Source organism: Epinephelus lanceolatus, chromosome 18, assembly GCF_041903045.1.
Source record: "Epinephelus lanceolatus isolate andai-2023 chromosome 18, ASM4190304v1, whole genome shotgun sequence".
Lineage (NCBI taxonomy): Eukaryota > Metazoa > Chordata > Actinopteri > Perciformes > Serranidae > Epinephelus > Epinephelus lanceolatus.
In genome coordinates, this window is record NC_135751.1 from 7,217,642 (window position 1) to 7,244,700 (window position 27,059).

At 41.8% G+C, this 27,059-nt stretch overlaps 2 protein-coding genes across 2 annotated transcripts in view; one reads left to right on the plus strand and one right to left on the minus strand.

The window, feature by feature from the left end:
- rgs9a (regulator of G protein signaling 9a) overlaps window positions 1-1,758 on the minus strand; it is a 30,326-nt gene extending 28,568 nt beyond the window's left edge. The window contains exon 1 of the mRNA XM_033643829.2: window positions 1,540-1,758. Coding sequence (XP_033499720.1) covers window positions 1,540-1,608 — 69 coding nt within the window. The 5' untranslated portion in view covers window positions 1,609-1,758. The remainder of the gene's footprint in view (window positions 1-1,539) is intronic.
- A 3,406-nt stretch (window positions 1,759-5,164) lies between these two features.
- The window catches only part of gna13b (guanine nucleotide binding protein (G protein), alpha 13b), a 32,980-nt gene continuing 11,085 nt past the window's right edge, over window positions 5,165-27,059 (plus strand). The window contains exons 1-2 of the mRNA XM_033644584.2: window positions 5,165-5,465; window positions 21,782-22,011. Of these exons, the coding sequence (XP_033500475.1) occupies window positions 5,183-5,465; window positions 21,782-22,011 (513 nt within the window). The 5' untranslated portion in view covers window positions 5,165-5,182. The remainder of the gene's footprint in view (window positions 5,466-21,781; window positions 22,012-27,059) is intronic.

Sequence of the window (27,059 nt, forward strand, 5' to 3'; positions counted from 1 at the left end):
CTGATTAATCATGAAAATAATTGGCAGATTAGTTGATAATGAAAATAATCGTTACTGGCAACCCTATAATCCAGTGAGCTGAAACAGGCATTGTAGTGAAAATGTAACATGGAATATGGCATGAAATGTCTTTGTGTCCACACATACAGTAGACACAAAGTGGTGACATTATCTGGCCTACAGCAGGCGTGCAATATGTACTGACACTGGCTGTCTGTTGATACTTTTTCCCTTTGGCGTCACTGACTACAGCCGCTTCCCTCAAGTTGCTAATGTCAAAAATTTTGCTATAGATAGGCCTACTACATCCTGCAGGGCTAGGGACTACTTCTCTCTAAGCCATGTATTGTATTTGTTGTTCAAAAGACACATGATAACATTATTTGACACGCACTACCCAAGCGTTTGCAGATAAGCAAACTGCTAGTGCTTGCTAACTTTACTCGCTTGTTAGACATTCTCGTCGCCAACTGGCTGCATATTCCAATCATGTGATACTAGTGATGCTTCAACAGTCACAAAGTGCAGCACTACATTTAAAGACATGTTTTGTGGGTTTTATGAACATATTTTAAATAATAGCCAAGACTATTTATATTCAAAACTTTCATTAATTCCAAACAATTTCCAGGCCTTTGTATAATTTTCTAACTTTTCCAGGAATTGCATGACTGTAGGGACCATGTATGTAACAGAGGCAGTGGGGCCTTCTGCATGTCTGTGCCCAGGGGCCCATTGTCTCATAATCCACCCATGGAAGTATGGATGAGATACTGGCAACACCTTGATGCAATGACATATGTTTCAGTATGGAGGCCTGTGTTAAGCTCAGTGCACAGTATATTTACTCTTTTGTAAGTTATAGAGGATGCATTTCACTCATTTATTTCCTTTACTCTGTGTGTAATTTGCAAGGTTTCTTATTTGCCCGCCTCCTTTAACAAAGTACTCAATTCTGTAATCTGTTATTTCTGTTACAGATTCAGTCCTGTCCTTCTGTCCTTTGCTTCAGCGTGGCAGTGAGTTGAAAGTTAAGATTAACAACTGAGGAGTGTACCTGGTGAAGTCAGGTTATGCTGTTAAACTTAACAGTATATACTGACCACAGTGACACTTGGCAGCAGAGCAAAGCTTATTGGCTTTAAGGTGGAATTAGAAAAGCTCTTTTACAAGCCCTGCTCTTCTGGTGGCAACTAATCTCATACAAATAAAAATACACCCAATGAGATCTCTCATTTAACTGAAAATAGGGAAAAAAATACATCTATTTATGACAATATTAAAAGGGTGAAGATTTATTGCAAAAAAGCAGTGTATTGTTGTTGCTGTTGTTTTTTCCCCAGTGTCTGAGCTTCATATTTTATGTAATGCAATAAAAGCAAATGTCCATAATGTTAAGTCTAACTTAGCTTTAGAGTGAAATCAACAATTAAAATATCTGTAATGTTTAAAACTCCACAGTCCTGATTAAATAAGGGATAAAATAACAGCAGCAAGCACTGAATAAAACCAGTAGCAATGATGATGATATCCACCCACCTTTTTGAAGCAGTGTACGCGGGGCCGGAAATGTTGGCCCCGGTTTGGACGGGCTGTTCTGATTGTCATATCTGCAGATGGATGAAGATCAAATTGGATAAAAAAACAAAACAAAACAACAACCAAAAGCTTAAAATCCAAGTGTGAAATATTCCAGTTTTAATAGCTGTAGTTGCTGACAGAGCAGTGTGTGTATGTAGTAGACTTGAACACGCTCCCTCTGTGTGAGGATTGTAAAGAGGATGGGAAGGATGGATTTATCCACCAATCAGCTGAAGGAAGCCTCTGCCCTGAGCAGTTCCAGAGAAAAGCCCTCTGTGAAAAGAGAGTCAGGATAAAGCCTGTGTCAAAGCTGGAATGTTTAGTTTATGTGGCTGTGTATGGAAGTTGGAGTGTGTCACAATCACCAAAGACTTTATGGGTAGTGTGATGAATCAGGCTGTTCACATGCACTGTGTATCCGACAAGTAATGCACCACAATTCGTAGATAGTGTATAAAAGATTTGTGTATAATTCTGCACTTGTGGAATCACGGAGACGGTAGACGGTAAAATTAGGTGAGGCTGGCAGAGACTATTGGCAATGGTAATGGTAAACAGCATTGCCATTCAAAGTTAAAATATTTTAACTTTTTGCCATCCTCTGCTACCAAATTTGCAACTAGATGTTACGTCGCTTCTCAGCACTAGGAGGAAACATGGGCAATCTGGACAATTACTGGACAATCACTGGATATTACTAGAAAAAAATACATAAAATAATAAACACAAAATAATTTCATTTAATATATTTTATTTACACAAAACGACATCACCATCACAAAATATCGTCATGCATGGTTTGTTTTACCATCCTGCCATTTGTTGGACTGTTTGTTTGTTTTTTTCCATGTTGTTAGGACAGTGTTGCTGTCTTAGGTCTACTGTCTATATGATTCTATGCGACACAGCATAGCACACATAATCAGTAAGACCGCAATAACGTGACCAATATGCTGACAGGAGTAAAGAAAGAAGAAAACAACAAACAACAAACGTTTGTGCAAAGAGTCAGGTTGGGGTGTTGGATAGGTCAAACAAACACAGGACTTTCCCCCAGGAGAATGGTGTTCGGAATTTGCAAAGTTTAGAAATAAAGTTAGAATGCTATATTTCGAAACTAATTTTAAGATACTGTAGAATCTGTTATACTAAATAATACACTCATTGGCCTCTTTATTAGGTAGTAGTACGGGTTTTTACCCCTTTTGCCTTCAGAACTGCCTTAATTATTGGAGGCATAGATTCAACAAAGTGCTGGAAACATTCCTCAGAGATTTTGGTCCATATTGACATGATAGCATCACACAGTTGCTGCAGATTTGTCGGCTGCACATCCATGATGAGAATCTCCTGTTCCACCACATCCCAAAGGTGCTCTATTGGATTAAGATCTGGTGACTGTGGAGGCCATTGAACTACAGTGAGTACAGTGAACTCATTGTCATGTTCAAGAAACCAGTTTGAGATGATTTGAGCTTTGTGACATGGTGCGTTATCCTGCTGGAAGTAGCCATCAGAAGATGGGTGCACTGTGGTCATAAAGGGATGGACATGGTCAGCAACAATACTCAGGTAGGCTGTGGTGTTTAAACCATGCTCAGTTGGTACTAAGGGGCCCAAAGTGTACCAATAAAATATCCCCCACACCATTACACCACCACCAGCCTGAATTGTTGATACAAGGCAGGATGGATCCATGCTTTCATGTCATTTATGCAAAATTCCGACCCTACCATCTGAATGTCACAGCAGCATTCAAGACTCATCAGACCAGGCAATGTTTTTCTAATCTTCTACTGTCCAATTTCGGTGAGCCTGTGTGAATTGTAGCCTCAGTCTTCTGTTCTTAGCTGACGGGAGTGGCACCCAGTGTGGTCTTCTGCTGCTGCAGCCTATCTGCTTCAAGGTTCGACGTGTTGTTTGTTCAGAGATGGTCTTCTTCATATCTTGGTTGTAACAAGTGGTTATTTGAGTTACTGTTGCCTTTCTGTCATCATCATAAACCCTGGAGATGGTTTTATGTGAAAATCCCAGTGGATCAGCAGTTTTTGAAATACTCAGACCAGCCTGTCTGGCACCAACAACCATGCCACGTTCAAAGTTGCTTAAATCACCTTTTCCTCCCCATTCTGATGCTAGGTTTGACCTTCAGCAGGTTGTCTTGACCATGTCTACATGCCTAAATGCATTGAGTTGCTGCCACGTGATTGGTCCATTAGCTATTTGTGTTAGCAAGCAGGCAAACAGGTGTACCTACTAAAGTGGCTAGTGAGTGTAATTATTACTGTAATGTATAATTCTGTCTGTCTAATTTACAATTATGACGAAGTAAGTCTTAATAGGTTAAATATGGCTTTCTATGTTATGATTCTGACTTAGGCTATAAATTCTGAATTCTAAGGGACTGTTCTTTTTCAGAGGAGAAGGGTTGCTGGGGTGTGACTTTGTTTTTTTATTTTGACCCTCCCTGAAACTACAAATATTCTTCCTTGAACCTCCCTGAGTGACTGGCAGAAAATGTGTGAAAATTGCACCATTTAAATGTATGCCCCTCCCCTATGCCATGCCTCCCCCTTTCTGTACCACTCCCTCTCCCCTCATAAGTAAGGAACAGTCCCTAACTTGCTTTAACTAAGGTTGAATTATAACTGGCAAGGTAGTCAACTGCCCAGGGGTCCTGGAACTCCTGAGTGGTTTGAGCAGATGTTTCAGCTGATTTTTATCCAGTACTAAACCACATAGCAAACCTGGGAAACAACAAACAATCATACAAACCAAAAACATAGCTAACCTGGGCATGGACCCCAACAGGTAAATCTGGCCATGATGTCATAAGCCTACTGTATGTAAGAATTATTAAATCAACTAACTTTTTATCGATCTCTTTATTTGCCTTCAAACTGTGGAGTCTAGTACAGAAGATGTTTTGAAATGTCTGTCCAACTGAGTCAGGAAAAAAAAATGCTGAGAGAGATGTTGTTACAACAATCTGTGCGACCCGCCCAAACATTGAAGCACTGGCGCGCTCACCTACTTTGTCGTGCGCGCGCCTTGCCCGCCACTGTACCTCTCACTTTTGCTGCGTTCAAGTATGTTTGAAAAACTGGAATTATTTGACGCACATGAACTACGCTGTGACATACGAAAAGAGGCTCATTTAATTTATTTCGACTAGCTCCCTGATATGCTAAACACACATCAGGGTTTTTTTATTCATGCATAAACCACGGATCAAATATCCAAGAGTGGGTAAACTTATATTTTGTTAATTCTTTTGGTTACATATGGAGTAAAGATACATTAGGCTACAATTTTACGTCATTTCTATATGAGTGCAGCTAGAATTAAATTTATCTTATAAAAACAATGCAGTTTGTTTAAAATATTGTACAGTTCCCACACACCATTTTTCCAGAAATTAATATTATTTTTTTATTACACTTCAATTTAGTTTACTTCAGTTTAACAGCTACGGATTTGATTGGAAGGTTTAACTAACGTTACACTGGAAATGGAATGTGGATTCCTACGACACGTGAATGCATCTGCGGACTAGGGTGAGCTCAGCCCTCCTCGCTGTATCGATGAAGTTGTTTCAAAGATGGCGGATTTCCTGCCGTCCCGCTCCGTTTTATCTGTATGTTTCCCTAACTGTCTCCTCACAAGCGGCGAGGTAGAACAGTTGCGGAAATCTAAAGAGATAGATAAGTGTATTAATCGAGATAAGACTTATGTTAAAAGGCTAGTAAAGATCTTATTACTTGGGGCAGGCGAGAGCGGCAAGTCCACTTTTCTCAAGCAGATGCGCATTATCCATGGGCAGGACTTCGATCAGAGGGCCAAAGAAGAATTCAGAGCCACGATTTATAGTAATGTTATAAAAGGTAAGTTCACACTGAGCGGTCTTTGTATCTCATATGGTGAAGCGGGCTTGTTTTTGACCCCTGTATGGGTCACCTACTTTAGGGTGTAAAGAATATTGAGTGGGAAGTTGGTAGCCATGCTAGCTGCAGCTGAGCCGATTGGAGGGGCACTTTTCTGTGTTCGACAAAGCTAGTGAGGTTAGCTGGTGAAGCGACCAAGAAACGCCCATGTTATTTGTGTTGGTCTACACTGTGCGGCTGAAGGCGATGCTGGTCTTATTGTTAGTGATTATTCAGAGCTTCCCAGATAATATTTTTCTCCCTCCCAATGTTGAGTCTCACACAGCGTACACAATGGTTTGACATTTTGTCCTAGTGTATTTCCCACGGCTGTTATCAGCGAGTCATATCACTGTAGTGTGTGGAGAGAACATGACACCAGAATCCTTTGAAAAATGTGCGTGTTTACTGTAAACTCTCCTATCATCCAACATGACCGTGGGCAGCCCTCTCTAACCGAACTACAACATAACTGAACCTTCTGTAGAAGTTGACACATTGTCCATTTAAACAGCACCCTCAATCAGTCTACTACAGAACTAACAGCAAGACCCATGCATCATCTGACAAGTCATCTCTCTCAAGAAGTGTAATTGTGTTTGCAGGTTGTTAACAGTACACGGATGAGATATAAATGTGGGGGTGAGAATCACCAGAGACCGCACAATATGATATAATTGCGATACAATATTATTGAGATTTTCAGTGTGTGGCAATATGCTGAATATCATCTGGGATTTCCCACACTTTCATTTATTTGTGGCGGTCTGCCATGATTAAAACATCTGCCGCCACTATTTGATTTTCTATTTTTTGGGGTTGGGCTGTTTGTTAGGAGCGCTGTTGGAATATATATAACCTTCTGTTATTCATTGCACAAAGCGCTCTCTGGATGCTACTCCGTCAGTGCCCAGAGAAATAAATGGGAAACTTGACCTTTCATTGCTTAACATTTGCCTCTGCAGCAGCTGCTCCTCTAATCCATCAATCTGATCACCTCTGATTAATTTTCCACCCCGCAACTCAAAACTCTACAAACTGCTGCAGAGGGAAAAATTAACTCATCAAGACTTCATCCCGCACTGCACTCACAGAAACCTTAGACCTTGGGGAACACAGACTCATAGACAAGGATACAAAAAAACACCAACCAAAAAAAGTTAGTGTTGAAATGATACCGCTTTTTGAATTAAGTATGATTTCTCTAAACAGTTTAAGCCCACCTATTTGGGCTGAGTTTATGAAAAGTGGGAAATTTTGTGACCACTCAGTTACAGAACAGATGGACAGGTTGTTCTTCAGTAGTTTAAGCTCTCCTCCAAAAGTTCTTAAATCACTTCACTAAACTTGTAGTCTTGCTACAACTTTCCAGTCTAAATCAACCCTTATCATCTGCTAATAGACTTCATTTAAAAGTCAATGAAGCTGCGCATACAGTACAGGCCAAAAGTTTGGACACACCTTCTCATTCAATGCGTTTTCTTTATTTTCATGACTATTTACATTGTAGATTCTCACTGAAGGCATCAAAACTATGAATGAACACATGTGGAGTTATGTACTTAACAAAAAAAGGTGAAATAACTGAAAACATGTTTTATATTCTAGTTTCTTCAAAATAGCCACCCTTTGCTCTGATTACTGCTTTGCACACTCTTGGCATTCTCTCCATGAGCTTCAAGAGGTAGTCACCTGAAATGGTTTCCACTTCACAGGTGTTATTATGGCAAGAACCAATCAGCTAACTAAAGAAAAACGAGTGGCCATCATTACTTTAAGAAATGAAGGTCAGTCAGTCCGGAAAATTGCAAAAACTTTAAATGTGTCCCCAAGTGGAGTCGCAAAAACCATCAAGCGCTACAACCAAACTGGCACACATGAGGACCGACCCAGGAAAGGAAGACCAAGAGTCACCTCTGCTTCTGAGGATAAGTTCATCCGAGTCACCAGCCTCAGAAATCGCAAGTTAACAGCAGCTCAGATCAGAGACCAGATGAATGCCACACAGAGTTCTAGCAGCAGACCCATCTCTAGAACAACTGTTAAGAGGAGACTGCGCCAATCAGGCCTTCATGGTCAAATAGCTGCTAGGAAACCACTGCTAAGGAGAGGCAACAAGCAGAAGAGATTTGTTTGGGCCAAGAAACACAAGGAATGGACATTAGACCAGTGGAAATCTGTGCTTTAGTCTGATGAGTCCAAATTTGAGATCTTTGGTTCCAACCGCCGTGTCTTTGTGAGATGCAGAAAAGGTGAACGGATGGATTCCACATGCCTGGTTCCCACTGTGAAGCATGGAGGAGGAGGTGTGATGGTGTGGGGGTGTTTTGCTGGTGACACTGTTGGGGATTTATTCAAAATTGAAGGCACACTGAACCAGCATGGCTACCACAGCATCCTGCAGCGACATGCCATCCCATCCGGTTTGCGTTTAGTTGGACGATCATTTATTTTTCAACAGGACAGTGACCCCCAAACACACCTCCAGGCTGTGTAAGGGCTATTTGACCAAGAAGGAGAGTGATGGAGTGCTGCAGCAGATGACCTGGCCTCCACAGTCACCGGACCTGAACCCAATCGAGATGGTTTGGGGTGAGCTGGACCGCAGAGTGAAGGCAAAGGGGCCAACAAGTGCTAAACACCTCTGGGAACTCCTTCAAGACTGTTGGAAAACCATTTCAGGTGACTACCTCTTGAAGCTCATGGAGAGAATGCCAAGAGTGTGCAAAGCAGTAATCAGAGCAAAGGGTGGCTATTTTGAAGAAACTAGAATATAAAACATGTTTTCAGTTATTTCACCTTTTTTTGTTAAGTACATAACTCCACATGTGTTCATTCATAGTTTTGATGCCTTCAGTGAGAATCTACAATGTAAATAGTCATGAAAATAAAGAAAACACATTGAATGAGAAGGCGTGTCCAAACTTTTGGCCTGTACTGTATGTGTCAACTGATTTTTGGTATTAACCTGCATCATTGTGGAGGGAGCCCTGTGATAGTGTAACTGCCTGTCCAGGGTGTATACTGCCTTTGCCCAATGTCAGCTGTGATTGGCTCCAGCCCCTGTTCCACCCTTGAATAGGATAAGTGATTACAGATAATGGATGGATGGATGGATGGATTGTGGAGAAAAACCCCATACAGACACTTGAGCAGCTGCCATAAATTGAGTCAAAATAACCATAAAATATCCACATAAACCTACATGATATATCAGATGACTTAAAGTAGGGTGTCTCATAACAGTTGTGATCTACAAATGAATTTCCTCTGCTAGGGAAATCTGGAGATTTTTGAATTTGATTGTGTAGCTTGTACAGAATGTTTTGACTCATTATTGATGACACCATCTGAAGGTGTGAAAGGTTTAAACACTCAGTATGTGCTTTCTGCTCTCTCTTATTGTTAAGGGTTACTTTGCTGTTCTCTGATAGTAACCAAGTAAAAGCTTGTCAGTTTATAGCCATAAAAATGTACTTGTATGCCTCCAATGTCAATTCTTAGTTTTTCCCCCAGTATAGAACATGGTATCAAACTTTGCAACTTTTTAAGGCATTGTATTAAAGCTAGAAATTTTAGTTTTGTGACAACTTATGACCAAAGTGAGTAGGGTTGCGCCTAACGATTATTTTTGTCTTGATTAATTTAATGTTTTTTTTTGTTAGTCGATTAATCTAACGACTAATTTAGTGATTTTCCTAATGATTATATTTTTGTATTACTTACATAACAATTCATTTACCCCAAATGAATATCAAAAACTTGTCTAATTGATATTTAAATAATTCTATTCAATCATCTTCTTAAAAAATGATAGCAGCTTACTTTAAAATCAGCCTTATTACTACATCACTCTGTGTTATAGTAATCCTTTCCCTGAACTGGAAAAAAATCTGTATTTTACTGAAGGTCACCTAAACCTTAAAATGGTTATGACATGGATTTACTTCATCACTGGAGTAATATTCAGTTTAGACAATTACCGGCAAATGTATTTTTGCATCAGTGTGGAGCAAGAAAAATAACTTAAACATTTTATAGACTGTAACACTGGTTTAAGCCATTTTCTCACTCGTGTATGGCTGTTGAAGTAAACAGACAACATGAAACGACTGAATAACAATGTTAGATGATGCGTGGTGTAGCGTTAGCAGTGGTGCAGAAAGATTAAGTGTTTTTTAACAGAAACACGTTCTACGTGTTAATAAGCCCCAACCACACTGCCTGTATGAGCAGTACATGACCGCTACCTTGCTGGACAGCTGTTGCTTGCATGCGTGCAGTGTTAGAAATGTCGTGCTTGGGTGGGGACAACAAGTAAACAGGTTGGGGCTGTCTTGCTGCTACCTTGAAAAAGCGCTCCAGGATGCTGTTGCTTCAAGTGTCAGTGCATAGCAGTTGTACAGTTGTACTGTGAGATTTCATTTTAGCAGCAGCTTGTTCTCCAGTGGATTCCATGCTTTGATCGGGTGAAGCCCAGTGCAGCTTACTACAATGCCACGTTCCGACATACGTTTTGCAAATAGCTGTATTTCCATAATCACTGATGTCAATTATGCAAATTTGTAGACCCAGCAGAATGAATGGTTAAATTTCACTATCATTGCGCCTGACGTTCTGCTGCTCCGTCTCTGCCCAGAGTGCGCCCTGACAGGGTGGAACTAGAAATAACCTAATAGCGCTCCTAATATATGGTCCAGCTCCAAAAATAGAAAATTTATTTGTGGTGGCAAATGTTTTAATTGTGGTGGGCCCCCATAAATAAATGAATGTGTGGGAAACCCTGTTTATGGGCGTGTACCCCCACAGCATGCAGGTGAGGTCTGCGCTTTATAAAAAGGGACTGAGGTAACATATTGCCCATTGGCAACTTTGGTAAACTCTTTTCATTAGAAAAATAAAGAACATTTAAACACTTAACTGTCAGCTCTACATGCACAGTTCTTTGCCTCTGCCAAGATGTTCATGCTGAGAATACTGAGCTAGCTTGTTCTCATAGCTAGCTGGTTATGTGTGCCATAGTGCTGTAAATTGTTACCCGCTTCTCCCAGGAGATCCTACCCGCTTGCAAAAGTGACATAGTGCAAGAGCAGGCATTGGGAGAGAGGAGTGGGACTGAAAGAGGGGCCATTCTCCCTATTACAAGTCAGTGTGCCATCAAAATGATTATGAGGTAAAACAAAAGGTTGCATAATGTTGCTTTAATGCTGTTCACAGTGAGGTCTGCGGATAATAAGGGCATTGCTTTTGGAAACATAAGTAGTTGTTGGCAGTGTCTGAAACTGACTTTTTGAACCACTGGCTAAGGAGACTGGTAAGGTCAGATAAAAAAAATCCACTGGCCAAACTTATTTTTTACCAGCCAAGTGATAGTGGAGATAGTTTAGTGAAGTAGTTAATGTCCCGTACAGTAAACAGTGGCACCAACGACAACTGCTTGACATTATCAGTTTCTGTTAAGGTGTATGTGAAAACACATCTGGTAGTGTGCGTGTATGCAAGTGTTTTTGTGTGTGAATGTGTGTGTCAAACTTAGATACAGGCAGCAGACTTCTTTGGTACAATCATTTATCTGATGATGTGGCTCATAGCCTTCCTATGTTTACTCGCCAAAAGGAACATGTACCTGTATTTGGTGCTCGGTGGGCGTTAATTTTGGACCCTGGCTATTGGATTTTCAAAATTCATATCTTCAATGCTTTGTACACTACAAACAAACATTACATTCATCTCCATTGTGTTGAGTGAATAAGTGATGAATCACCGTCATGCATGAACCATACGTCAATAATAGCCTGATTTCATGCATGATCCATGATGACGAAGACATAAAAATAGAAATGCATTGCAAAAATAGCATGCAAGTTGATGCAGAGGTTCTGGCAGAGCATTGCAGGGTCATGTGGCAAAAAAACTTTTGCCACAGTGCAATGTGACGTCACTTGGTAACACACTGTGATTGGCAATCAAACACATGCAAATTCACATTCATAGGATAGAGTTATTTGTAAAGTGAAGGTGATGGGCTGCCACCTGCTGCAACAGTACCTCTGAACCATCAGAGGGGATTGGTTCAATCAGAGCAAATCAAAGGTGATTGGCTCTGCGCAGGTTGAGGTGATCGACAGTAGGCCAATGACTTACCAGAGAAGGGAGCTTCTCTTTGTGCTTCCATGATGTCATTGGGGTTGTGGGGGGCAGTTAGGCGTAAACTCCCCTTGAATGAGTGCAAACAGGGAAGTGGAGGGCTGGAAAGGCTTGCTCAGCTTCAGTCAGGGGGAAGTGACAGACGCTTGACGTGGTTACACTGAAAAGGAAACTGTTAGTGTCAGTGTCATTTCAGGATAAAAGTTAAATCAGTTGAGGGGAGTTTTGGTAACAGGCAGAGGAAGCAGCAGAGCTTGTCTGTGACGCACTATTGACACACTTGTGACACGTGTTTTTTTTGTGTTGCAGCTGAGTTAAAAAAGGTACATGCTGTCATTAAATGAACCCCCCTCATTTGTGATGCTGCGATGGGATCATCCACCACCATAAGTATGGAAAAGAAACCTTGTATCATTAGTACAGTTCTCTGTTTCACATGTAATTCTGTTCTAAGTACAGAATTGTTACAGGCAAATGAAATAAAAAAAAATCTTGTGTGGAGTCATCTGCAGTTTTAACTCTTAGTTGTCTTGTAACTGTCTTGTAAATTTGTGACAGTTGACAATAATGATGAGAGACAATCACCAATATCTGATGCCCTGCCCTTTTAAAGATGGTTTTAAAAAGCACTATTGTCATACCTTTGGGTATTGAGGCAGAATGTATCTAAGAATTGTAGGGCTGTCCCAAATACCATATTTTGGCTCTGGAGCTTTGGTGTTAATCAACAGCAGAGTTGTGCGGGTGGGGTGCTGTAAATGATTTTTTTTTCTGTTTAAAAATGGATAAAACCTTTTTTGTACTGTTGAGCTGTGCCATTGTAGTGATTGGCTTCCTTGCACTGCTCTTGTGCTCTCTCTCTGTGGTTATCATAAGGAATGGGAATGTCTGTCTGTCTGCCTACCTACATCTATAGGAAGTTCTGGCAGACCGTTAACCGACTCAAGAGGGGAAAGCAGGGCTTGTCTCAGGCTGTGCTCAGCAGAGAGGGAGAACTGCTGACCCAAACTGGGGACATTGTCGGGTGGTGGAAGGAGCACTTTGAGAACCTCCTGAACCCGGCCATCACGTCCACTGAGAACGAGGCAGAGCCTGTTCAGTGTCGCGTGGAGGTCGGGTGCGGTACCTGCAGAGTGGCAGACCGGGGTGGTGGTCCCCATCTTCAAAAAAGGGGACTGGAGGGTGTGCTCCAACTATCGGGGTATCACACTGCTCAGCCTCTCGGGTAAAGTTTACTCTAGGATGCTGGAAAGGAGGCTCCGACCGATTGTCGAACCTCAGATTCAGGAGGAGCAATGCGGATTTCGTCCTGGCCGTGGAACAATAGACCAGCTCTTTACCCTTGCAAGGCTGCTGGAGGGGGCGTGGGAGTTTGCCTATCCAGTCTATATGTGCTTTGTGGACCTGGAGAATGCTTACGACCGCGTCCCTCGGGGGGTCTTGTGGGGGGTACTGCGGGAGTATGGGGTTCCGGGCTCGTTGCTACGAGCCATTTGGTCCCTGTATGACCAAAGTGAGAGCTGTGTCTGCATACTCGGTGTGAAGTTGACCACGTTCTCGGTGGGTGTTGGCCTCTGCCAAGGTTGTCCCTTGTCACCAATCCTGTTTGTGATCTTAATGGACAGGATCTCGAGGCGCAGCTGGGGGGAGAAAGGGGTCCGGTTTGGGGACCTCAGAATTGCATCCTTGCTTTTCGCAGATGATGTGGTTCTGTTGGCTCCATCACACCATGACCTCCAGCATGCACTGGAGCGTTTTGCAGCCGAGTGTGAATCAGCTGGGATGAGAGTCAGCACCTCCAAGTCTGAGGCCATGGTTCTCTGTCGGAAACCGGTCGTTTGCCCTCTCTGGGTTGGGGGAGAGTTACTGCCTCAAGCAAGGGAGTTCAAGTATCTTGGGGTCTTGTTCACGAGTGAGGGTAGAATGGAGCGTGAGATGGATCAGCATGTCGGTGTGGCTTCTGTAGTGATGTGGGCGCTGCTCTGGTCCATCGTAGTGAAGAGGGAGCTGAGCCGGAAAGCAAAGCTTTCAATTTACTGGTCCATCTACGTCCCAACTCTCACCTATGGTCATGAACTCTGGGTAGTGACCGAAAGAATGAGATTGCGGATACAAGCGGTGGAAATAAGTTTCCTCCGTGGGGTGGCTGGGCTCAGCCTAAGAGATAAAATAAGGAGCTCGCACATCCGGAGGGAGCTCGGCGTACAGCTGCTGCTCCTTCGCGTCGAAAGGAGCAGCAGATTAATCGAATTTTAATCATGATTTCGATTTTGGCTTCTCACGATCATAAAAACATTATAATCGAAGAAAAATGATTAATGCGCCGCACGGTGCGGCATGTATGTAAGTTCCTGTGCTGGAAAAGCACCGTGAATGCACCAGTGTTACATGCAGCAGCAGCAAGCGTGTGACGTGTGTGGATCAATAATATGTGGAGTGAGCGATTTGAGAACATGGCAGGATGGTAGGACAACTTCAGTCATCTGGAAACTTCTGGGCTTCAAGTTGATGGGCGTCGAGCAAAAAGAAATTGTTTGCAAAGTTTGTCACCCTGTGGTGTCTGCCCCCCAAGGCAACATGACCAACTTATAATCGTGTTTATTAATCATGATTTCAATATCAATCAAAATAATCGTGATTATTATTTTTGCCATAATCGTCCAGCCCTAATCAGGATGCCTCCTGGGCACCTCCCGCTGGAGGTGTTCCGGGCACGTCCCACTGGTGGGAGGCCCCAGGGCAGACCCAGAACACGCTGAAGGGATTACATATCTCGTCTGGCCTGGGAACGCCTTAGGGTCCCCTAGGAAGAGCTGGAAAGTGTTGCTGGGGAGAGAGATGTCTGGGGTGCTTTGCTTGGCCTGCTGCCCCTGCGACTCGGCCCCGTATGAGCAGATGAAAATGGATGGATGGATGGATGACAGTACTTTATTTACCTTCATTACAACGGTACTTTATTTAGATTTATTATAACAGGAGCTACTTTGTCTAACTTTATTGTAACTGTAGGCTAGTTCATTTAATAATTTTGTATTTTAGCAGTCTACAGGACTTAAGAGGGGATTTCAAAATATTGCAATATATATTGTGTACTGCAATATAGCCAAAAAAATCACAATATTATTTTTATGCCATATCGCCCAGCCCTAACCCAAAATATTGGTTAACTAAGACAAAATGAAAACTGTGTTTATTGGACATGAACCTTTGACTAAATGGAAAGCAATTGCTTTAATTATTTCAGTCTTTGAAAGCTGGATGGATACGGTACAGTGTCACTGTTATAGCTGTCTGAGTAGATGCTGGACAAGGATGGTGAATCAGTAAGGTAACGATAGCATTATTATTATTCTTGGCCACTGTGTATTCATCATACTGCAGATTGTGGTGTTTTTACAGGTAGTTTATCAAGTTAGTTGTGTTGCTTTATGGTGCAGACACAAGCTTCATACACCTTTTACATATGATTTGTTCTCTCCTAAATCCAAAATACAAACAACAGATGATGATGGTTGATGAATGGATCATTTTTGTTTTGCTCATTTGCAGTTGCAACTTTAGTAAAGTTTTTTACAGCTTCCCCAAAATGGAAGCTACTTTTAGTTTAGGAAGTGCTTGATCTGATATGTAGCAGAGTTTTCCTCCAAGAGGAGGATGCATTTTAAACATCGGTATCACTGTCAATCATGTTAATTTAATTAGGGGAAGCCAAAATCATGGCTCTGATTATTATAGAGTGTGCCAGGGCTGACATCAAAACCCGGAAGTTTAGCATCGGGCTGGTTCCTGGAAGAGAAAGTGAATGTGATTTTTGCATTGCGTTTTGGATTATGTCAGAAAATAAGCTCTGTGGCTAACACAAGTTTATGATACTTAGAGGTTTTGTTCAGCGAGATAATCTTCACATATGAACACCTTTCATACCGCATTTGAAGCTTAAATGCGATCGCCAGAAGTAAAAAGCTAACGTTAGGCTTTAACGGACTACGTGACTACTCCACCGTCGCATGACTCTTGACGTCATCGCCACTAAGCTTTCAACTGATTTCGGCCGCTTTATTTTAAAAACATTGTATAATGGGGAAATCGGACCGTTTAATCTAAATAAGAAGCTGTAATGGCGGACTGCCAGCAGTCTCGCCTATTTGGGGGTGATGACGTTTAATGTCCCCGACGGGGTTTGTAGTCGTATTGAGCAACTTGTTAGCAACCGCCTTTTTTACGACACGTAAAAGCTTCAAAATTCACAAGTAGGGTATTTACTGACGTGTTTTATGTCGTAGAACAAAACCTGAAACTTGCTTAAGCTTTTGTTAACCACAGACCTTATTTGAGGCATTTTAACAAAATCCCATTCAAAAAACGTATTGACTTTTAGACAAGAGAACCGTAAGTGCTAAAAGCGCTAACGGAGTTCTGGGTTTACTGGCACACTCTATTTGTTTAATTGTGCAGCCCTGCTGTGCAGAGTTTAAAGCGTTTTATAACTGGAGGAAAATGAGTATCTAAATGTATTTTATACCATAAGCCTGCAAATACACTGAAAATAACTTTAGGTAATCAAAAAAATCTTTAATTGATTTGTCCTTTATTTAACCACAAATGTCCCATTGAGATGCAGCCTCTCCTATGCAGGCAGTCCTGGTCAAGATCAGCAGCAAAATAAGTAGAGTAATAAATGAAGTCAGTGGCGGTGGCACTGTTCTTTGTCCCTTGTTCCTCACTGTTTAAACCCTATGATAATACTCTCATGACAGGATATAGTTGACATTCAGTATGTTTACATGCACAGCTTAATCGAGCTATGCTCAAAATTCGATTTTGGCGTCAAATCGGACTTCTGTCCTTGTCCCAGTTTACATGCAACTGAGAAAATCGAATTATATGATTATATTATATACGAAATGTAAAATACATAAAAATAATTATTATATAATTATAATATATAATTATTATATATTATTAATTATAATATATATATATATAATATATTATTAATTATATTATTAATTATAATAATTATTATTATTATAATTATTATATACGACGATATGCGTCGTTTCAGCAGGTTAATACGACCCCCTTTCCGGTTGACCTATTATGTCACTTAATAATAAACAACTGGAGTCAGGCGGCAGACCGGCATTTTTGAGCAACAGCAAGATGGATAATCGTACAGCTTTGTTCATCTCGTCCGTAATGTACACGTTACTGATTGCAGATAAGGTGCACGCTATCCCTCGTGGTCATGTTGATTTCGAGAGGCAGACAAGAACGCCGTATGCTGTTGGAGAGCTACAACAATAGCATGTCTTGTCTGTTCCGGGGTCATACGCCAGCGCGGGGGGTGTGGAGCATGCGCACATGCATTGTCTAGTTTAACTCCGATTAAGGCGTATACATGCTGGAGAAAATTGAATTCCAATCGCATTATCTGGGTGTCTTAATTGGAGTTGGAGAACTCTGATATTAGTCGGAGTAACGCGTTTACATGCACTTCAGTTGTCCAGTTATAGTTGGATTAAGGCAATAATTCGTTTTTTTCAAGTATCATCTAAACGTACTGATTGTTGGATGTCAGAGTAAATTGTCAGTAATGTATTAAGTCTGACATCCTGTTGTGTCTGTCCCCAACTGTGAAATACATACAAGTTCAACTGTGTTCATGTGTTGTTATATGTCCAAATCAAACACCCCTGTTCTTGGGTATGAAAACTACATCTCTCAACACAAGAACCAAAGATATGTAAACTCAAAACACTCATCCCTGAGCTGTCATTTTACACACACACACACACACACACACACACCCTGCAGACAGCTGGATTAACCCACGTGCTGCAAACAGCCAAGGAACATGGAGCATTGTCAGAGCAGGCTTGTTTGAAGGGGTGAAGCAGAGTTCACAGAGCAGTAATGTAAACTCACCGCCTCAGCACACTGCCCATCTCTGATCGCTGGACTGCCTGAATCACAAACGTGAGCTCAACCAAAGTAAACTTTTTCTTGGTGCTTACCGGTATTTCATTGGATCAAATTTGTGGCTGCAATGTTTTTAAAGAGGAAATTTATAACTGAACAGCTTTGTCTTTGTAAAAACAAAGTATTCACTTTAGAGCTGCACGATATTGGAAAAAGTTGCCATTGCAGTATTTTTTTTCTGCAACATATATTGCAATATGAAAAAATACAGGAATTTTCATTTGCAGTTATTGTTGTGATTTTGTAGGGGAGTGCCTTTCCTTTTTTTCCTTAGGGGTAGGAGGTGGGAATTAGGTTGTTGAATACACCATGACACCGTTGTAATCATATAATACTCCTCCTATCAATTCCAGATACAGTTAGTGATCTAACATGTGATGCATGTTGCTTACAAATTTCAGGTTGTGGTCAACTACTTACGGGGCATGCTTTGGTTGTTCAGCAGACAGACTTCTCTTGAGCCCCTTTACCACTGCACAAAAAACCCATGCTTGGAATGGGAATGGTTTTAATCGGCATTCACACCCGGGTCAAAATATTCAGCAGTAGGCACGGATATTTATTGCCTCCGGCTCCAATTGGCATTGATGGGAACACAACACCTGGGTGAATGTGCTAATTTTAGCCCCTTAACTGGCGAGATGTAATATCGCACCTTCACAAAACCGTCCGTCTTCCCCCAAGCAGAGCTCAAACATCGTTACAAATAAGTCTGCACAGAGTTTGAAAGGTAAGACTGAGTAAGTAAGAGATAGAAACATAAAAAAACTTAACTTTTTCCTTTCTCTGTGCAGCTGTCTCATAGTGCTGTCTACTGTTGACCTATGCTCCGGCCTGTCCGTGATGTCGATGTCACACAAACACACACACACACACACACACACACACACACACAAAGCGTAAATGTAAATGTGGTAACAGGCTAACTAGCGTCTTGAATCTATCCTGTCGGTCTTGTGGTTTCCGTTTTTGAATAATGAATACAGACTACCGCCGCCTGCTGGTATAGAGAGTTAATTTTGCACATGCAGGCACACTGTATAAGCCAGTTGGCCACTGGTTGTAGTCCTAGTGGTGTGTTCAAGTGCAGCTTAATGGCTGAGACACGAGTGACGTGAGGCCTTCGTCGCCTGTCTGGGCCTTTTAGCTAACTCAGTCAGCTTAATCTTGATTTGCAGCTGATAACTAGCTTTTACAGTCTGGCAAATCTGCGATGAAGAATGGTCGGGAGACATTGTGATCATGCTGCAATGAACAGATGAATTATTTCTTCTGTGCAGTGAACAAAACAAGACCTTTTTACAGTTGTATTGTAATGTGAGCTCATCTAGACACCTTCTGCTGATTACTGTAGCTTCAGAAAAGCATGCACCTCACTATGTCTGCAGCTCTTGGTGGCTCGGTTATTGGACTTTTTTACATACACAGGACAGTCTCACTTCCCGTAACAAATGCTGCCAGACTATGTCACATACACACGTAACCTGCCCTAAAGGGGAAGGCTTGGCCAGTAATGTTAGTCATGGAAAATGATACCAGTGCAAGTTTTCCTTTTCTATCAGGCAGCAAAAAAAGTGACATGACATGATTGAGTTTGTTTGCCTTGCTTTGACATTGCATGTCCTGCAGTGCGACTATTGCACATGCGCACTTTGCAGTGTCAGTGCTGAAACGATATATCGTGTAACCTAATTAAGGTTTCCCTCAGTACTCGTGTCAGGTCTGGAGTGTAAGACTAGATTCAGTTCAAGTAATGACATCATATACCCTAGTGTTATATTTAGGGTTTACTCCAGGAATTTGGTTAGTGGTAGTGGTCAGTGCTCTGTGTGTTGGATGTGGGGTTTGAAAGATATTTAACAGATGGGGAAAGCGGGGCTGTATGCACATAACAGTGGTACTAGAGAGGTTGAAAGGTTTTTTAGCACAGGCAACAACATTGTTGGAGATTATTGTGTTCAGCAGATCAGAAAACATTCTGGTGTGTGTGTGTGTGTGTGTGTGTGTTCCTTTGTGATCATTCTGTGTCACCTCTCTGAAATGGGAGGTTTTTTTTGGGGGTCCGTGAACATATCACAGGTGGAACTTCCTCAGCAGCAGTTTGTTGAGTTTGAGTGGTCAAATCATTCAGAGCTTATCAGATTAGATCGATGGATCACAGGAGCAGTTGCTGCAGAGGGGAGTGAGAGCAAACTTTTAGACCCAGTGCTGGACCACTGGGTGTGTGGTTTCCATGAAAATGCAGTTGGTTTCATCTGGAGTAGGTTGGAAAGACGATGGACAACACTGAAATGAAAGCACTATTGTTCTAAGAATTGGAGCATGCTATTTCTATAAAAATGACTACACAGTCAAGTTTCAATGTCACTGCTACTGGGATTTGTCAGCTTTGTCCGTGTCCACAGTAAGCTCTGTGCTGTGAGAGTGTGGTGCTCTGAATAACCGAACAACATACATATATATATATATGTATATAAACAGTGCTCCTACTGAACGGTCAAGCTAAAAAAAATAGAAAATAATTATGTGGTGTAAAATGCTGATATCATGTTGGTCTGCCACAAAAAATTAATTTGTGGGAAGCTTTAATGTCTCATTGTTTGCATTAAAGGAAGAACTACCTCAAGTAATTTGTCAAGCAGCATAGTCATCCAGTTGGCTACATAGCTCTCAAATGTTATGTTCAGGTAGCACAGATCAGCTAATCAGTAGGGATGGGTACCGAACTCCAGTATTGAATGAGCCCCGGGGCTACATTCTCCAAGACCGCAGTATTGATAAGCTCTGACCTTAACGGTTCTGCTATTGGTACTTGAGCAGTCGTGGTTTTTTTGTTGTTGTTGTTGTTTTTTCTTTTTTTTTTTTTTTTACAAGATAAACGTTATCTCGCACATTTATCTCACCAACTTCGTCAATTATCCGTCATTGTATCATAATTTTCGCTATTCTCCCTGAAGATGAGAGATCTGTGTCGATCACCCTGGCTGCCTGCTGTGTGTGAGTGGAGAGAAGGGGACGGGGCTGTTGTTCCAGTGACACACACACACACAAGACAGCGCACACACCAACTCAAGCTCGTAGCCTACCTTTAGATAGATAACAATGGCGGAGAGAGCCAAACGGTCAAAAGTGTGGCTTTACATTACAAGAGGTGATGCAGACACAGTGCGTGGCGGCAATGCAAGTAATTTGTCAAAACATCTTGTGAAAGTGCATCATATTCAGAGGTACAGGGTTTGACTGCCCTAGCACAGCTAGTTCATTTACGTCCAGTCCAGGTTTGTAACGCTATGCTAGCAGCCAACACGAAACAAGCCGTTCACATTACTCTTTGTGGCAGGGAACGGCCCACAAACCTCACCGCACTTTAGAGACTGTTCTTTACTTATGGAGGGACAGGGGAGGAGGGTGGCTGGTTGATTCTTATTTTATTTATTTATTTTATTTTGATCCCCCCTATGTTAATCACTTATTGATGCTGTTTTTGAAGTATGAATAAGTCAGTAAGTAATTTATTCCATTGAAATATCATTGATGTATTATAGAAAAGTGATTTATCTTTTTATAAATGACAAAAGGCACATCTGCCTAATTTTTGCTGTGGTAGTGTGATACTACTCAGAACCGTGATATTTTCACTGGTATCGTACCGTGGGTCTCAATTTTGGTACCGTGACAACACTATTATTTTATGTATTTTACATTTCAAGTTGTAAAAAGTAAAATGTTTTGTTAAAAAACTATTTTGTTGCATAATGAGAATTGAGAAAATAAAGCAATTTATGATCTTAATTTGTTTTTTTCTTCCTCAAAAAGTATCGATAAGAGTACCGTTAAAATACCGGATCGATAAGCAGTATCGATCAGAGTAGCAGTACCATTAAAATCTTAACAATACCCATCCCTACTAGTCAGTGAGGTATATGAAGTTTAGAAACAGAATTATACGTGCATTAAATACCGCAGTCTCTTCTATTCGCTTTTAAAAGTAGTATCTCTGTGTGTGGTTTGTGGAAAGTTTCTTGTGCAAATCTTTTTTCTACAAGAACCACATATGTGCCATATGTTTAATTTCAGAGGAAATCCAGGCTTTAATGGACTTTTTCTTGACTGGAATACAAGTCTGACGTGTTTCCCTCCTGCTTCAGGTATTCGAGTGTTGGTGGATGCTCGGGAGAAGCTACACATCCCATGGGGCGACCCGTCCAACCAGCGGCACGGAGACACCATGATGGCATTTGACACCCGGTCGGTGATGGCCCATGGTCATGGCATGGTGGAGCCCAAAGTTTTCCAGCACTACCTGCCGTCCATCCGGGCCCTGTGGGCTGACCAGGGCATCCAGAATGCCTACGACCGCCGCCGAGAGTTCCAGCTGGTGAGTGACAATGCAACTTGGTTGATGTATCGATCTGTAACTAATGTCCTTAGCATTTCTGGTGCAATCTTTGATTCCACACAGTACAAATTTATCAGCCTAAGGGGAGAAATAGGTCACATTGAACTTGGTGCTGGTGTTGTGTATTGATTTAGCCATGTATCTGACCCATATATACAGTTGCCCTTTAACCCCTGTTTCAGTGTTTGCCCTGTGTTCCATAGTTTTACATCCATGATGCTCACGTTTACCTTTATTTAAATGTGACTGTGGGACATCCAGTGAGTAGGTTGAGGGGGACTTTGAGTGTACAGACAAGCATTGACAGCAACAGATAAAGAGTCGTCCTCACAATTGATGGTGCAGAGCTGCAGCTGCTGAGCGCACACAGATGAACACAGACAAGCTAATGAAGGGCTGCTTCTCTTTCTGCTCTCTGTCCCTCTGCCTCCCCACACCCTTCCTTCCTCTATCTCTCCCTCACTGCTCTCCACAGTTTTAGATTATGGTCTTGTAGTGTCTTGCTCACAGGATAATGACCCTTAATTGTTCTGCAGGGAAATTAGCTTACCAAGCATCCGTTTGGATTAGCTGAGATAGAAAGAACAGTTGGCTAACTCTACGCTGGTCTTTCTAATTAGGGCAGCAATATACTGGTGTCCAGGTATAGTGTGATACGAAAATTGAAGGTTAACGTACCGTGTACATTTGCTTATCTACGATATTGGAAAAAAAACAAAAACAAAACAGCTGGACTGACAATTTCACCTTTATTTTAGTTATTTTAAAAGGGAGACTTTTTTACATACTTCCATTAAATGGTTTCAAGTTTCAAGTATAGTAATAAACCATGTGTTCAACCAAACATAACTTTTCTGTTTTGAATCCTTTTAGGGTCATTCTGACTGATAGTAATAATAATTCTGTAACACTGTGATACTGTGAAACTGCCCTGTTTTCTGAGATGGTTATTATACTGTGAAAATCTCATATCATTGCAACCCTATATGTTTGTCTGTCCTGCAGGTATTATTACAGTGGCATGTTTATGATAAAAAAAATGTATCATGGGGTTTCTCACACATTCATTTATTTGTGGGGACCTGCCGTGATATCAGCATTTGCAACCATATATTGATTTTTTATTTTTTTTGGAGTTGGACCGTCTATTCAGGGCAGGATGGATGATTAAAAACTAGGGATAGACCGATATGGATTTTTTAGGGCCGATGCCGATACCGATTTTTTTCCATCACCCTTAGCTGATGACCGATTATGGACAGCTGATTTTCTTGAGCCGATATTTGGGGCAGATACTGCTTTTGCTCCCTCAATTTACATAAAAAAAAAAATGACACAATGATAACAAATATTACAGGTCTCAAGTTTAAAATAAGAAACATTTATTGAACAGTAAAAAATACTAAAACAAGATGGAAAGTTGAGGTAGAACAGGTAGAATATTATTATTATTATTATTATTATACATTCAAATAAAAAAGAGTTCAGTGCTCTTAAATCTTCCAGTAATGTCTTTATGAAATAAACAAATATTTAAGCTGAAGCATAAATAAAACAACAACTACTGTACACAGTAGGATTCGCTGCATGTGCGCTGCAGGGTCTTCCGGCAACACAGAGCTGCCCATGGATGCCTGTCTGTAAATCATGCCAGGGAAAAATAAATCCGCGAACCCACGCGCGTATCGGCCAATGCCGATACAAGTAAAAAACTCAAATATCGGCCCGATATATCGGCTGGCCGATGTATTGGTCTATCCTTATTAAAAACTGAAAGTTTGCTGAGCAAGTTTGCTTTTAAGTGGTTATGTCTCTAGTCTGATCTCGAGCAAACAGCTGATATTTAAGTAGTTTGTTTACGTTTAGTAACAGAGTGCATATTTAATGGAGTCAGTTTGGACCGGGAGATCTGATGTTACATAATGTGACGTGATAGTCTGCTGCTTCTTTGCTGTTGGGACACAGTGCCATCATATTCCACTCGAGAGCACCAACTCCTGGTAAAATTCGGTATCCTGGTCCAGGTGTTTGGCTGAATAACAAACCGGTTTGAAAATTTTTACACTGGCCCAACCCTCGCAGGACGGATAATTGATCAGTTGATCCAGTCAGAGCTGATCAGATCAATGAATGAGAAGAGCAGCAGCTGCAGAGGCGAGTGAATGCAAACTTTAAAGGTCCTGACACACCAAGCCGACGGTCAGCCGTTGACCAAAGTAGGGCCGTCGGTGAGCGTCTGTCGGCCTAGTTTTTGCAGTGTATCCCACACCGTTGGCACTTCTGTGTCGGCGGCTTTTCGGCCGATTGAGCATGTTGAATCGGCGGCGGAGCTCGTCGGTGAGAGAGATCACTTTGATTGGCTGTTTTATTTCCTCGCCCCTGTAGCGAGTGAATCTGCCTGTAGTGAAACCGGGGCTAACTGGTGCTTCCTCCTCAGGCTCTACTTCACTCAGCTGCCTGACAGACCCGCTGCTTCTTCCCACTTTAACCTGAATCACAAACTGGAGCTAGCTGGGAGCGGCTTGCGGAGCGTTAGCCGCAGCATGACCGGAGGGAAGCACAGCCAGTTAGCCTCCGCTGGTCTCTGAGCTAGCCCCGGCTCTCCGTTTGGATCCAACCGGAGCACCGAGCCCTGGTTTGTTATTCAGGTTAAAGTGGGAAGAAGCAGCGGGTTTGTCGGGTAGCTGAGTGAAGTGGAGCCTGCGGAGGAAACACCGGGACCGTCTGGATGTAATAGTCCATGGAGTGGCTGTGGTGCGCGGCTGCACAGATAGGAAACCCCTCGGCTGACAGGATGTACCACTCTCTCACTCCGCGCTCTCTCATGCAGGCGCAGAACGTACGTGCCATCGCCGCTAGTTCTTTGACGTCGGTTTGGTGTGTCCGAACCTTAAGTCCAAGCTCAGTGAATGGTTAAGTTTCACTCTCACTGCGCCTGGTGTTCTGCTGCTCCACCTGTGCTCAGAGTACACTCTAGGCTCCAACAGTGTGTGCTCCGTATAACCGAAAGTATACAGTACAGGCCAAAAGTTTGGACACACCTTCTCATTCAATGCGTTTTCTTTATTTTCATGACTATTTACATTGTAGATTCTCACTGAAGGCATCAAAACTATGAATGAACACATGTGGAGTTATGTACTTAACAAAAAAAGGTGAAATAACTGAAAACATGTTTTATATTCTAGTTTCTTCAAAATAGCCACCCTTTGCTCTGATTACTGCTTTGCACACTCTTGGCATTCTCTCCATGAGCTTCAAGAGGTAGTCACCTCAAATGGTTTTCCAACAGTCTTGAAGGAGTTCCCAGAGGTGTTTAGCACTTGTTGGCCCCTTTGCCTTCACTCTGCGGTCCAGCTCACCCCAAACCATCTCGACTGGGTTCAGGTCCGGTGACTGTGGAGGCCAGGTCATCTGCCGCAGCACTCCATCACTCTCCTTCTTGGTCAAATAGCCCTTACACAGCCTGGAGGTGTGTTTGGGGTCATTGTCCTGTTGAAAAATAAGTGATCGTCCAACTAAACGCAAACCGGATGGGATGGCATGTCGCTGCAGGATGCTGTGGTAGCCATGCTGGTTCAGTGTGCCTTCAATTTTGAATAAATCCCCAACAGTGTCACCAGCAAAACACCCCCACACCATCACACCTCCTCCTCCATGCTTCACAGTGGGAACCAGGCATGTGGAATCCATCCGTTCACCTTTTCTGCGTCTCACAAAGACACGGCGGTTGGAACCAAATATCTCAAATTTGGACTCATCAGACCAAAGCACAGATTTCCACTGGTCTGATGTCCATTCCTTGTGTTTCTTGGCCCAAACAAATCTCTTCTGCTTGTTGCCTCTCCTTAGCAGTGGTTTCCTAGCAGCTATTTGACCATGAAGGCCTGATTCGCGCAGTCTCCTCTTAACAGTTGTTCTAGAGATGGGTCTGCTGCTAGAACTCTGTGTGGCATTCATCCCGTCTCTGATCTGAGCTGCTGTCAACTTGCCATTTCTGAGGCTGGTGACTCGGATGAACTTATCCTCAGAAGCAGAGGTGACTCTTGGTCTTCCTTTCCTGGGTCGGTCCTCATGTGTGCCAGTTTGGTTGTAGCGCTTGATGGTTTTTGCGACTCCACTTGGGGACACATTTAAAGTTTTTGCAATTTTCCGGACTGACTGACCTTCATTTCTTAAAGTAATGATGGCCACTGGTTTTTCTTTAGTTAGCTGATTGGTTCTTGCCATAATATGAATTTTAACAGTTGTCCAATAGGGCTGTCGGCTGTGTATTAACCTGACTTCTGCACAACACAACTGATGGTCCCAACCCCATTGATAAAGCAAGAAATTCCACTAATTAACCCTGATAAGGCACACCTGTGAAGTGGAAACCATTTCAGGTGACTACCTCTTGAAGCTCATGGAGAGAATGCCAAGAGTGTGCAAAGCAGTAATCAGAGCAAAGGGTGGCTATTTTGAAGAAACTAGAATATAAAACATGTTTTCAGTTATTTCACCTTTTTTTGTTAAGTACATAACTCCACATGTGTTCATTCATAGTTTTGATGCCTTCAGTGAGAATCTACAATGTAAATAGTCATGAAAATAAAGAAAATGCATTGAATGAGAAGGTGTGTCCAAACTTTTGGCCTGTACTGTATATATATATATATATATATATATATATATATATATTCTTAAAGCAGTCACAAACAGCCCAGCTCCAAAAATAGGAAATCAATACGTGGTGGCAGATGCTGTTGTCCTAATAGTAATGTAGATCTTTATTCCTGTCTTATAATTAGTTGTTTTTTTTTTTAGTTTGGTCTCATCTCTCATTGTGGTGTGTTTTATGTTGTAAATTAACTTTTCTTGTGTGTGTGTGTGTGTGTGTGACACTCTGTGACTGTGTGTTTCAATAAAGTCATATATAAATAAAGCTTTATTTACTTATCTAATTTACATTCTCACCTGATGATTACAGGCTGTTTTTCAGCTGCGTGTACATTATATATTGTATCACAGCTCTACACAGAGCAGCC